The sequence below is a fragment of the Myotis brandtii genome, unplaced genomic scaffold (assembly GCF_000412655.1).
Source record: "Myotis brandtii unplaced genomic scaffold, ASM41265v1 scaffold144, whole genome shotgun sequence".
NCBI classification, from domain to species: Eukaryota; Metazoa; Chordata; class Mammalia; order Chiroptera; family Vespertilionidae; genus Myotis; species Myotis brandtii.
Window position 1 is genome coordinate 2,362,183 of NW_005355159.1, and position 14,037 is coordinate 2,376,219.

Consider the following 14,037-nt stretch of genomic DNA (forward strand, 5'->3'; position numbering starts at 1 on the left):
TCGCCCTCGCCCTCGCCCCCTGTTTCTCACTCCCCGTCCCTGGCAGCGGCCCCTCCCTCACCGATGGTGGAGATGAAGGTGGTGTTAAAGGCGTCCTCCGAGAAGCGGAAAAGGAGGCAGGTCTTGCCCACCCCCGAGTCGCCGATCAGCAGCAGCTTGAACAGATAATCGTACGTCTTCGCCATCTTCTCGCTCCGGCCGTCTGACCCGGGAGCGAGAGCAGCAGAAGGCCTGCGCGCCCCGCCCCGCGTGGCCAATCCGCGGGGGTTTTGTCATCACCGCCCCGAAACCCAGCGCTTTATGGGACTGGTAGTTCCTTCGAGGAGCTTCGGGCGTGCCTGGCGCGTCTGGCTCTGGCCGTGGGGACTGCCCCACAGGATAAAAGAAGGTCCGCTCTGGGAGGGGCGACCAGGTGCACTAGGCGTTTCCATCCAAGTGAGGAAGGGAGGCCCAGTTTCGAACTCTGCGTATCGCGCCTGTGGGTTATCTGCAGTGCATTATCGGGTTCTCAACTTCGTCATTTCTTTTGTGTGCGGGCTGCTTTCAAATCCAGGACCTAGGAATCTGAATCCCGCGGTTCCTGCATCTCTGCCGCCGGGACCCAGAGCTGAGATGCTTTCTTTCCTTATCGCTGCTGTGGCACAGCCTGTGGATTATCTGCAGTGCATTAGCTGGCTTCTCCTTCAGTGCCTGCCCTGCACCACCTCTAAGCCCCCTCCCGCAGCTCCTCAGTTACAGAGCTGGAAAAGAATGATTGCCATTCTAACTTGAACCACACTCCTGTGCTCTTCTTCAGACTTCCAGACCAAAGCCAAATACGATGGGTATTTTAGGGGATCTGCTATGCAGACCACTCCCCTCTCCCCGCAGGAGGATGGATAAAAAAACAATCTTGGAATTGAACATAGTAGGATTGTGCTACAGGTCTATGCCCTTAAAAATTGCAAGCATCATGCGAGGCAGGAACGATGACTACGGGAATCTAGAGCCTATGATTTGGATTTTGTCTTGGTTTAGCTGTGCCTCGGTTTTCTCCTCTGTAGAATGGGTATAAAACTAACTCTTTCATAGGATTGTAGGGAAAACTAAATGTGAAAACACTTTGAAATCCACAAGGCCTTGTACAAATGTTAATAGTGATGGTTCCCTTCTTCAACCCTCAGAAGACAGGCCCTCACTTAATGGATGACAAATGAAGGAGCGGAAAGCAACATTCTGTCATACCCGATTTAATCCTTTATTTACTATCTTAGACTATTTTTTGTTTTTGTGGATGTACTACCATTCAGGCCTCTTTCATTCTCTAGTAGCAGAAACCCCATCAGACCAAGTTCTCCAGAAAGTAGAGTTTACTGGCTCAGGTAAAGCTGAAGGACAAATAAATAGCTAAGGAGGTCTGGACCAGTCAGGGCTCTCTGTCTCTCATCTCTTCTTTTTCCTTCTCAGTTTTAATTCTAATATGTCAGATACCAACAGATAAGACCCACATGAACAAAAACTCTTTAGGGTCCTCAATAATTTTTAAGAGGATAAAGGGGTCCTGAGGCCAAAATATTTGAGAAACTGGCCTAGGCATTTACCTTAGATCAAAGGAAACAACTTCTGGTAGGTTATAGGAGGTTATTAAGGGAACCAGTGGACCCAACCATTAGTGGAATAAAGAAAAAACATGGACAGTTAGTTGAACAAGATAGCAGGCTTTTATAAAACACATCTTTGTGACTTCATATACAATGACAGTGATATTTCATTCTTCGTCTTGGTATGAAAGATTTAGTTGGCCCTAGTGTTGGCCTTCACCTATATGGAAAGAAGATGAAATGTATCATTAATTCACACCTATTGATCATATAGTACCCAGAAGGTTGCTGTTAATCTAAAGCAGTGATGGCGAACCTTTTGAGCTCGGCATGTCAGCATTTTGAAAAACCCTAACTTAACTCTGGTGCCGTGTCACATATAGAAATTTTTTGATATTTGCAACCATAGTAAAACAAAGATTCATATTTTTGATATTTATTTTATATATTTAAATGCCATTTAACAAAGAAAAATCAACCAAAAAAATGAGTTCGCGTGTCACCTCTGACACGCGTGTCATAGGTTCGCCATCACTGATCTAAAGTCTAATTCCTAGAGCCCACTTGATGGGAACAAAGCTCTAAGGAGGTCAAAAGTCACAATTTCTGCTGCCTAATGAGGAGGGTTTCTGCCCTCTGCCCCAGGCGGACCCTCCCTGCCCCAGCCAGTTCTTGGGCAAGTCTTTGAACTTTGCCTGAGCCAAGACTGAACAAGTGTGGACAGCTCAGTGCTACATGTTCATCTTTATTCTGAAAAAGAAAAAAGATACCTGCAAAGACAGTGGGATCGTTTTTATAAAATGTGTGCTGATTAAAGTAACTTTTAGTCCCACTATCTGCATGCAACTGTTGGCATTCTCTTTTTGTGTGAATAAGAACACACTGCTCTGGCCCTTGTGGCTCAGTTGGTTAAAACATCCCCCCATGCACCCAAGGCTCTCAGGTTCAATTCCCAGTCAGGGCATATATCCAGATTTGGGGTTTGATCCCCAGTCAGGGCACGTGCTGAGGCAGCTGATGGATTTTTCTCTCTCCCGCTCCCTTCCTCTCTTTTTAAAAAAGATTAATAGAAAAATCTTAAAAAATAAAAATAAAAAAGCCCTGGCTGGTGTGGCTCAGTTGGTTGGAGCATCCTCCCATATACCGAAAGGTCTCAGGCTCCATTCCCAGTCAGGGCACATACCCAGGTTGCGGGTTCGATCTCTAGTTAGAGATCTCTATCCATGTTTCTCTCACATCAGTGTTTCTCTCTCTCCCTCTCTCTTTAAAATCAATAAAAATGTATCCTCAGGTGATTATTTTTAAAATAAATAAATAAAAAGAACACACTGATGTAGTAAAAAAAAACAAAACAAAAACCTAAGGTCAGAAAAGAAGCTAGAGTTAGGAATTTTAAAGTCCCTAAATTTCCTTAGGGGAATTTTGTTAATTGATGGGAATTTTTTTAAAAAATTCTGTTTTATTCTCACTTCCCTGGTCTTTCTCTGCTACCAAGTGTATATAACATTGTGACTTTCTAACAGGTAAGTCTGTGCACCACCGTTGAACCATCCAAGCATTTTGATACATTGACATTGCTTCAAAGAATCCCATTTTTTCTTTTATGCATTGTTCATCTTCATATTTTGTACAACAGTATGTTACTTAGAAATGAGGTTTTGGTGGTAGTAACAATACTATTGAATCAAGGCATTTTGCTCAAAAGACTGGACAACCTATTTGTAGATCTAAAGGTACCAAAGGTGACAGGTTGCCACTTTCTTTCTCCAAATGGCATCTTTAGATCTCTTTCTAAAGGAAACCACATCAATACTCTTGTACCAGTTACCCAAACCCACCCTTGAAATACTACATCACTGCAGAGCACTAGGCGGACCAGCACATTCAATTTGACCTTGAAAATGTTTATTGAAGCTTTTGCACATGGCAGCTTGACTTACAGAAATCTAGATGTCCAAGTAGTCTACCCTCTGTGTTTTTTGTCAAGCCAGCACTTTTTCTTCCTGCTTTTTGGAAGCTGCTCCTCCCCAACTGGTGACTGTGAATCATGGTACTTTACTCCTCCAGCCACAGAGATGGGCATATGACCTGGCTGGGTCAATCTGAGTTCTTCTCTGTGCATTTTCTAATGATGCAAAAAGGAAGTCTGTGTGGTGTGAGGTCTCTGTGAGCTTTTGGTTTTGATCAGACTCTAGTTCATTTTTCTGTAGTCTCTTGTTGCTGCCCTCCTCGATATGTTTAGTTTATACTCAGGCTAGCTTCACTCATGGTAGCAGGCAAGACTGCCGTGTTGCACAATTCCAAAGGCATTATTCACTTCTTACAGTAGTTTAATCATCCTGCGGGTTAAAGACCTCCAAGAATCTACAAACATATTCATGAGGGTGTATGTGTTCTCTAGGCAAATTTTCAAATCAATTCAGGCATTCTTTAACTGGTTTAAATTGCTCCGTGACACTTGAGTGCAAGAAATGTCACCTTTCTTAATTGCTTAAATGAAATTATATTTGGCTGAGACTCCTACTTGTCAAGGGCTGGCACAACTGGTAGCAATCGTCATTGGGACTTTTCCTCCCTTTAACTGTATCCTACAAGAATCCAGGCTCTTGGGTGGTCCTGAAAAATTAGGGGCAAAATATCTTCTGGCCATCAGTCTGCACCCATGAGTGTTGACGCTTCTGCCCAACACTCGTGAGTTCTGGTCCTCTGCCATCTGTGGAGCACAGCTGTCCCGGTGGGCTACAAAGATGTCCTTCACGGTGATTATTTTCACTGACTGATGACTCAGCCATCGAATAAGCTGTCTCTCTGTTATCTAATAATAGTTTGTGTACTTCTTTGTCTTCTCCCTTAAAACTTGAGCTGATGGAGAAAAAGGACATTGCTAGTTTTTCACTTTGTTCCCAGCATGCCTAGCATGATGCCTTACACACATTAGGTACCCAACTGAGTTGTTGAATGGATGAACAACTGACTATCATGCCAGCAGTCAAGGTATTTTAAAAACATCTGGGACACCTTCAGTTTATTATTTGCCACAAGACTTGGGTATTTTGGGCCTCACCAATACCTTTCTGGTTGTACTCTAGCTTTTATTTGTATGTTATTCATTTTCTAAGTATACTACTCATTGTTGTGTTTAAGAAACTAGTGTTATCCTATATTATTTCTCTAGCTTGTCAAGATCATATTGAATGATAACTCCTCAAAAACACCAATTTCTCTTTATCACCTGTGTGTCATCAAAAAACATGCTATTTGTTTAGTGATGTTCCAGTGGATAATTCTATAATTATCTTTATCAGAGAGGGACAAACTATACTCTTTCTACCCACTGATGTTTCCTGAGTAATCACTACGTGAATAATGTCCACTCAAACAAATATTCATTAAGCTCACACTATACAACCAGCTCAGCTAGGCCACCTGGAGGTTATAGAAGTCTCTCACGTGGTCCCTGTCCTCAGTTTATTGCCCAGCTAATGGAGGAGAGAACGCACAGGTGAAAAGTTTAATGATAAATGGGAGGCAGATATTTGGCTGGTACACACTTCATTTATTCTGATGGGTCAGGTGTCCATTCTGATTGGTTGGTTTTAATTAAGATTGATTAAGCATTCATTCTGATTAGTTGGGTGTCCATTTTAATTATTTGCACATACACTATGATTAATTAAACTTCCAATCTGATTGGTCAAATGTTCATGCAAAACTGATAGTAAAATATTTTGTATATCACCACTGGATGTAAAAGTTAAATAAAAATGACATGGAAATACAAAAAAAATTGCTATATGAAAGTACAGAATCCACTTGAACAACCAATCTCTATACACTGCATGAAAAAGTTAAATAAAAATGACATGGAAATACAAAAAAATTGCTACATGAAAGTACAGAATCCACTTGAACAACCAATCTCTATAAGCCTAACTTCTTATAACAAAGTCAGCAAGGCGTAGAGAGGATGAAAGGACAGTCTGCATTTCTCACACCTGGGTTAATAAACATAACTGAATGGGAGGCTATCTATGGCATGGGCCCCTAGAATATAGGCAAAGGCCATGGTCAATGCCCAGATGAAGGCAAAATTCTTTTCTTGGGAGTAGGAACCTAATCATCCAGAATAGAGAAGAAGCCACCCAAATTGCAAATATTCTGGGTGGCTCCATTTCTGGGCAGGGTCCAACCCACAGAAAGGGGAGGTAGAGTGTAGCCTGCATAGAGAGGCAGCTCAACATTACTCCACTAACGGGTGGATGGGAATGAGCTGTTCTTATACCGCTTATATTATTTCTTTCTCTGATAATAAAGTTTCTGACAATAAAATATGTTAGTAAAACTCACTCCTTTCATTACCCTCGGCATTGCTATATAGGATTTTGTGTCAAATGGGGCATATTCAGTAAGTCCTAGGAGATTTGAGGATAGTCTCACATAAGCTAAGTGATTAAATAAAGACTTTTGGGACCAACTTTAAAATGGACACTGACCCAAAGGCAAAGTCAAGATGTGTCAAAGCTCACAATCAGCATCATAACAGGTATTGGGAAGCATGTGGTAGTAAATAAAACACTAAATGGCTTAACTGGTAAAATTATTTATTTAATCACATACTGAAATAATAAGAAATAGAGGTAGGGACAGGTGAGTAATCCAGCAGCTCAAATGACATGCAGGGGACCCCGTGTCTCTCTTTTGGTTTCTTAGCAGTGCTTCCTCAAAGTAATACTTATTTCAACAGGCTGGCCCCAGGTGGTTGCAAAATGTCTTTCTGAAACTCCTGGGACTCCTCGCTTCCAGATTCAAACAGCAAAATGTACAGCATCCTCTTTTTCAAGAGTTCAAATAAATACCCTAGAGCAGTGATGCCGAACCTTCTGAGCTTGGTGTGTCAGCATTTTGAAAAACCCTAACTTAACTCTGGTGCCGTGTCACATATAGAAATTTTTTGATATTTGCAACCATAGTAAAACAAAGATTTATATTTTTGATATTTATTTATATATTTAAATGCCATTTAACAAAGAAAAATCAACCAAAAAAATGAGTTCGCGTGTCACCTCTGACACGCGTGTCATAGGTTCGCCATCACTGCCCTAGAACTAACTGAGCTCCCTGGGCCCTGACTGCCCTTCTGTGAACCAACCCTGGGGTCCAAGAAGATGGCATAGGCCAATTGGCTTAAGCCACTGAGGCTGAGTGTGGGGTCAGACTCATCCTGAATCACTGGGTTATGTTAGAAATAGAGGAGACAAGGCTGCAGAAGCAACAAATGAATACCTCCACCTGTTTCAGTGTCAAGTGCATATTGATAGTTGTACCAAGTACTGCTAAGTGGTTGGTTATGTGGAAATTTCTGGAGAAGTCCTGGAGCTGAATACAGGAAAATTCTGACTTGTCATTCTCTCCTTTTTAAAAAAAATATATTTTATTGATTTTAGAGAGGAAGGGAGAGGGAGAGAGAGATAGAAATATCAATGAGAGAGAATCATTGATTGGCTGCCTCCTGCACACCCCCTACTAGGGATCAAGCCCGCAATCCAGGCATGTGCCCTAGGCCAGAATCAAACCTGGGACCCTTCAGTCCACAGACCAACACTCTATCCATTGAGCCAAACCAGCTAGGGCATGACTTGTCATTCTCTTAAACAAATCTTAACTGGGAAGAAGAGGCAGGAAAGAAACATTGTTTTCTAAAGAAAGGAGGTGTGGTCCAAAGCTAGAATTAATGTAAGCGCTTAGACACCTGGTCCCTTTCCTTCCTTACTTCAGCAACCAGCTAAGGTTAAGCACTTCGGCAGCCTAGAGCTTTGCAAGTTCTCTGTCAGGCTCTGTCAAGTCTGTCCTGGGATTCTGTAACGGAAAGAGGGGTAGACTAAGCATCTGGTGACCTGGGTTCAGTTCCCAGCTCTGCCATTAACTAGCTCTGTGACCTTAAAAAAGAACAACCTTTCTGTGCCTCAGTTTCCTCATCTGTAAAATGGGGGAGGGGGGGCTGGATTAGATAATCCTTTTCTATCTATAAAATCCTTTGGCTCTCGAATCCAAGCTCCCATAACAGATGACCTAAGGTTTGCCATGGGATTTCTAGTCTTACAGACAAACCAAATACCCTGGTGAATTAAAAGGATTTATCAACAGCCTTCAGGCCTAGGGGATCCCAGGAGGCCAGGCAGGGTGTGGTGCTGGGAAAGGAGTCCAAGACACCTAGTTCCTTGTTCTAAATAGCATTCAGTTCACCCTATGACTCAGTTATCAGCACTTCTCTCTTTCGGAGGAGTGAAAAGTTTTAGTCCTCTCTGTGCTGACAACAATTTATTGAGTTGCCAATCTATAGGGTTAAGAGAAAAATGAACTTCTGCTTTGTATTTTGAACCATATCCAAATCAGACTCCTACCTCAAATTATGACTTAATAATTTTTCCTTAATCATCTTTTTCCTGAATCATAGACTATTTCCCCCCAATTTAACAACAAGGGCTTATAGATGGAGTTAATTAGGGAGCAGGCCGGGTACCCAGAACTTATGATAAAACACACTCTCTCTCTTGAAATTCCTTGCTCTCACTGCTCAGGCAGAACTGAAGAGTTAATATGAAGTCAAGCAGAACTCTTTGATTACTCATTTTTAAGATTTACAATTATGTATACATGATGGTGACAACCTAATAGAATGTTGAACAAATAAGGCAGAATAGGTGATTCTTTGGATCAAGGGTGAATACTCAGGTTAAGGAAAACTGCTAATGAAATTCCAATCACATGGTAATTTCCCACTTATTACTTTCTGAAACTCAAGTAGCTGTATGGTCTAACTGGGCCTGTTTGGGGGATTATCACAACATCTCACTTCTGCAATGAGTGGCGTCATTGGACATTTAATATTCGTTAAGGCTTTTATGAAACAGAGAGGTTTCCATATGTCTCTAGAGCAAAACATTTGTGTTTGCCATCTGCTACTCAAGAGCAGTTTTGTCGAAAAAGAATACAAATCGCTTGGTTCTTTAATTACTTCGAGGTTAGGCTATGTGATAGTTGGGACTGTGGGCCAGTCAGTTCACTACTAGGAGAATACTGTTGTTTACTTAGGCACCAACTTAAAGAATTCTTTACAAGCAAATGACCTGAAAAGACATGGAAGCCTAATATCATCGTTGTCCTTTTAACTCAATGCAAAGACCATTGTGAAGCGATATGTGAGATTTTTAAGAGTTGGCCTTAGGGAGACACTATCTAGGACACTGGACTTTAAGGTCAGTTTAGCAAGCATCAGTTTCTCTTTTCTGAGTCCTGACCAAAGAAATATATGACTCAACACTTCAAAATAAGAATTAAAGGATCTCCTTGAGCTCAGTATCAAAGAAAAGGTAATTTAATCTTAATCACCCAGGAGCTAATAACCTGGGCTTTGGACTCTGTGCCATTTGTTTTTCCTTCCACCTTCTCGTTAGCTTCTTGAATTGTAGATAATTCTCTGCTCAGTAACATCTCCACTAGCCTATAGATATAGACCATTAGTTGTGCTTAATCAGAAGTAACTACAAACAACAGAGTTTATCCAAAAGTAGAAATCCTGGAGCTTACAGATTACCTGTAGATTTCTATTATTGATGCTTTTTCTAGCCCTCCTCACTGTAAAATTTCATTCATTGGCGTTATTAACATATGGACTGTAAGAAATTGACAAATGAAAGGGACCTGGTTTGGCCAGAACAGCTATGAGATCCTACCTCATGGACCTCTGATTTCTAAGACTAGTTTCTGCTTTAAGATGCTATAAAACCAATAAATATAGAGATCGTTTATTGTAATGTTTCCAAAGTTCATACCTCAGCATACTGAGTGAGTCAGTAGATATTAGTAGGTGAAACTAGAAGAAAGGGTTTCATGGCCAAACCCTTTGGAAAAATGCTGATAGCGTTTTGATGGTACAACTTCTCAGAACCCTCAATATGCTGATGTGCAGTGTGCACACAACTGGGTGTGGTGTGCACTCTCCCCACACTCCTGCCTGAGGCCCCTTTTTGAGCATCTTATGGGACTGTGTCCTGCAGAATATATGTTGAGAAACTCTGATTTAATCTAAGCCCTTCATTTTAGATACGAAGGTCTACATTGTGAAGTCCTCCTGGACCCAGAACACCTGTTCCTGCCTCCCGGGTTTCTCCTGAACCCCAGGGCAGGGCGTCTCATGCAGCTTCTGTCACCATATCCACAGACCGATCAGCCAAGGGGGTGGGGGCGCCAGATGGCTGTTTCCTCCCTACCTGGGGCAGTTGCTTTACCCCCGAGTCCTGGGGGACTGGCAGACATTGTATTAAACTGAAGTGAAAGTCATCTTATGTGCAGAGGCAAATTTACCCAGAATTCTAAAGTGCAAAAAACTAATGCACCTGTGGCCATCACCGCCCCCCTGGATCGCTGCAGCGCCCACCAGGGGGCAGTAGCGCCCACTTTGGGAATCACTGGTCTACATTGTGAAGTCCTCCTGGACCTAGAACACCTGTTCCTGCCTCCCCGGTTTCTACTGAACCCCAGGGCAGGGCGTCTCATGCAGCTTCTGTCACCACATCCACAGAACGATCAGCCAAGGGGGTGGGGGCACCAGATGGCTGTTTCCTCCCTACCTGGGGCAGTTGCTTTACCCCCAAGTCCTGGGGGACTGGCAGACATTGTATTAAACTGAAGTGAAAGTCATCTTATGTGCAGAGGCAAATTTACCCAGAATTCTAAAGTGCAAAAAACTAGATTCTTAAATGAACATTCTGGATGCTGTTTGTTTGTTTTTCAGGAAAAAAAAAACACATCACTAATGTCAAGTAATTAAGCCAATATAAGCTTTTTTTTCCTTTTGTATTAGTCTGTATTTTGAATGAGTTGTAGGATGTTAGAGGGTCACATCACACCCAGGCTAACTTCCTAGAGTGACATGTACATTCTGTAAAATGATCTGCACAATAAAATGTTTTTAAAGATAAATTATTTCAATTTCTTGTAGGCATGGATTATATTCATATTGTATACCTAATGACTAACACAGGGCTTGGCATATATTAGGCACATGGTGGTAAATATTTTTGCATTAATTAGTAAATTATAATCTGATGATTGGACTTTAATAATGGTAATAATATATTAATGGTATTAATGATATCCTACCTTTTCAAAAATCTCAAAGATAAATTCCTTGACCTGGTTGAGATTTATAAACTGGTTAACACTCCTTATTGTAATCTTTTATTTATTTATTTTTTAAATTTTTTTATTGATTAAGTTATTACATATGTGTCCTTATCCACATGTAATCTTTTATTTTAATAAACAATTGCACTGTGATGTGATGTTTCTTTTAGATAATAATAAATGAGCTCACTTCAACATTTGACTTTTAAACTTATGCACACAGACCTCTAACTGGAATGAGCCAGTAGATAACAAGTCCTAACTTCCAGTCATTGTAGAATTCCCCTTTCAGCCACTTGGACTGTATTAAGCATCCTTAGAGGCATTGCACTTAATAATGAATCTGAAGAAATGTGTGATCCTGGAGGGCCTTCTGAGTCATCAAAGACAGATGAAGTCATGTTGGTAAATTAGTTTGTATTCTATATTTTCATTCATTTAATAAAAACTTTTTTAGTACCTACAATATATAAAGCAATTCACTAGGTACTATAAGGAAATAAAGATGAAATTTATACAGACCATCCCTTAAGAAGCCTATGTTCTGGAAGGAGAGGTGGGCACACACATAAATAATTACAATGCTAGGTAAAATTAGGATATGCAAGTAATGTGCTATTGTGTTAGTTTATGGTTCTTTCAAATTAGTTTATTTTTCTTACAAAACTGGTAGTCTACAGTTAAGCAGATTACCCAGTGTATTAGAACTCCCTATTCCCTAGCTACTCTGGATAAATAGAAGGCTACATCACTTGGTTATCAGTGGTATTAGATTTTACTAGCAGTCACCAGCACCGTCAAGAGCCATGCTTCTCATTAGATGGCAAGACAGGACCATCCTAGCAAGATCTATTGACCAGCACTAAGTCACTTACTCTGGACACACAACTCACCTGAACTGGATGGGCAGAGAGGATGGCGTGGGAACCTGACTTGTGGTGGGGAGGCTGTGGGTATGCTTTCAGGAAGTCAGATACTTGTGTGGGCAGCAATGCAGTAGTAGACGGGCCAAGCTGTCAAGTGATAACCAGAAATGGGGTCAGTATAGGCACACAGATTGTTGCTGGCTCTGCAGAGTGGTTTTGACTGAACAAAGAGTGAATTCGTGGGGGAGGAGACTATGGGGGCAGGGGAAAGACCTGTCTCTCCACACCCTAGATGAACATTCTGGATGCTGTTTGTTTGTTTTTCAGGAAAAAAAAAACACATCACTAATGTCAAGTAATTAAGCCAATATAAGCTTTTTTTTCCTTTTGTATTAGTCTGTATTTTGAATGAGTTGTAGGATGTTAGAGGGTCACATCACACCCAGGCTAACTTCCTAGAGTGACATGTACATTCTGTAAAATGATCTGCACAATAAAATGTTTTTAAAGATAAATTATTTCAATTTCTTGTAGGCATGGATTATATTCATATTGTATACCTAATGACTAACACAGGGCTTGGCATATATTAGGCACATGGTGGTAAATATTTTTGCATTAATTAGTAAATTATAATCTGATGATTGGACTTTAATAATGGTAATAATATATTAATGGTATTAATGATATCCTACCTTTTCAAAAATCTCAAAGATAAATTCCTTGACCTGGTTGAGATTTATAAACTGGTTAACACTCCTTATTGTAATCTTTTATTTATTTATTTTTTAAATTTTTTTATTGATTAAGTTATTACATATGTGTCCTTATCCACATGTAATCTTTTATTTTAATAAACAATTGCACTGTGATGTGATGTTTCTTTTAGATAATAATAAATGAGCTCACTTCAACATTTGACTTTTAAACTTATGCACACAGACCTCTAACTGGAATGAGCCAGTAGATAACAAGTCCTAACTTCCAGTCATTGTAGAATTCCCCTTTCAGCCACTTGGACTGTATTAAGCATCCTTAGAGGCATTGCACTTAATAATGAATCTGAAGAAATGTGTGATCCTGGAGGGCCTTCTGAGTCATCAAAGACAGATGAAGTCATGTTGGTAAATTAGTTTGTATTCTATATTTTCATTCATTTAATAAAAACTTTTTTAGTACCTACAATATATAAAGCAATTCACTAGGTACTATAAGGAAATAAAGATGAAATTTATACAGACCATCCCTTAAGAAGCCTATGTTCTGGAAGGAGAGGTGGGCACACACATAAATAATTACAATGCTAGGTAAAATTAGGATATGCAAGTAATGTGCTATTGTGTTAGTTTATGGTTCTTTCAAATTAGTTTATTTTTCTTACAAAACTGGTAGTCTACAGTTAAGCAGATTACCCAGTGTATTTGAACTCCCCATTCCCTAGCTACTCTGGATAAATAGAAGGCGACATCACTTGGTTATCAGTGATATTAGATTTTACTAGCAGTCACCAGCACCGTCAAGAGCCATGCTTCTCATTAGATGGCAAGACAGGACCATCCTAGCAAGATCTATTGACCAGCACTAAGTCACTTACTGTGGACACACAACTCACCTGAACTGGATGGGCAGAGAGGATGGCGTGGGAACCTGACTTGTGGTGGGGAGGCTGTGGGTATGCTTTCAGGAAGTCAGATACTTGTGTGGGCAGCAATGCAGTAGTAGATGGGCCAAGCTGTCAAGTGATAACCAGAAATGGGGTCAGTATAGGCCAGGGGTGGGCACACTTTTTGACTCAAGGGCCACAATGGGTTCTTAAACTGGACCGGAGGGCCGGAACAAAAGCATGGATGGAGTGTTTGTGTGAACTAATATAAATTCAAAGTAAACATCATTACATAAAAGGGTACGGTCTTTTTTTTTTTAGTTTTATTCATTTCAAACGGGCCGGATCCGTTTTGACTGAACAAAGAGTGAATTCATGGGGGAGGAGACTATGGGGGCAGGGGAAAGACCTGTCTCTCCACACCCTAGAAGTCACTACCACCTGATTTTGGGAATTGATTCTTTTATTCTGATTTGGCCCATATTTTTGTCTCCATTTAAAAAGCAAAAAGAAAAATTTAAGAAAATAGTTTATATAACCAACATGTGAAGACCATTATGGAAATACCTCCTTTATATATTAGGAACAATGCTGTCAGAGAAGGTGAGACTAAAGCCTTGGTCTGAGCCAAGAGTCCAGAATTCTGTTAGCATTATTAACATATACACATCTCTATATATAAAAGCCTAAGCGACCATTAAGATGGAATGACCAGAATGATTGGTTGCTATGATGCGCACTGACCACCAGGGGGCAGACGCTCAACACAGGAGCTGCCCCCAGCCTGCAGGCCCCAATAACC

The 14,037-nt window shown here is 40.7% G+C and overlaps 1 protein-coding gene across 1 annotated transcript in view; it reads right to left on the reverse strand.

Annotated features, from left to right (window-relative positions):
* RAB8B (RAB8B, member RAS oncogene family) overlaps positions 1-220 on the reverse strand; it is a 61,103-nt gene extending 60,883 nt beyond the window's left edge. Inside the window, exon 1 of the mRNA XM_005861094.2 lies at positions 62-220. Within this exon, the coding sequence (XP_005861156.1) occupies positions 62-185 (124 nt within the window). The 5' untranslated portion in view covers positions 186-220. The remainder of the gene's footprint in view (positions 1-61) is intronic.
* Between the last annotated feature and the right edge of the window lie 13,817 nt (positions 221-14,037).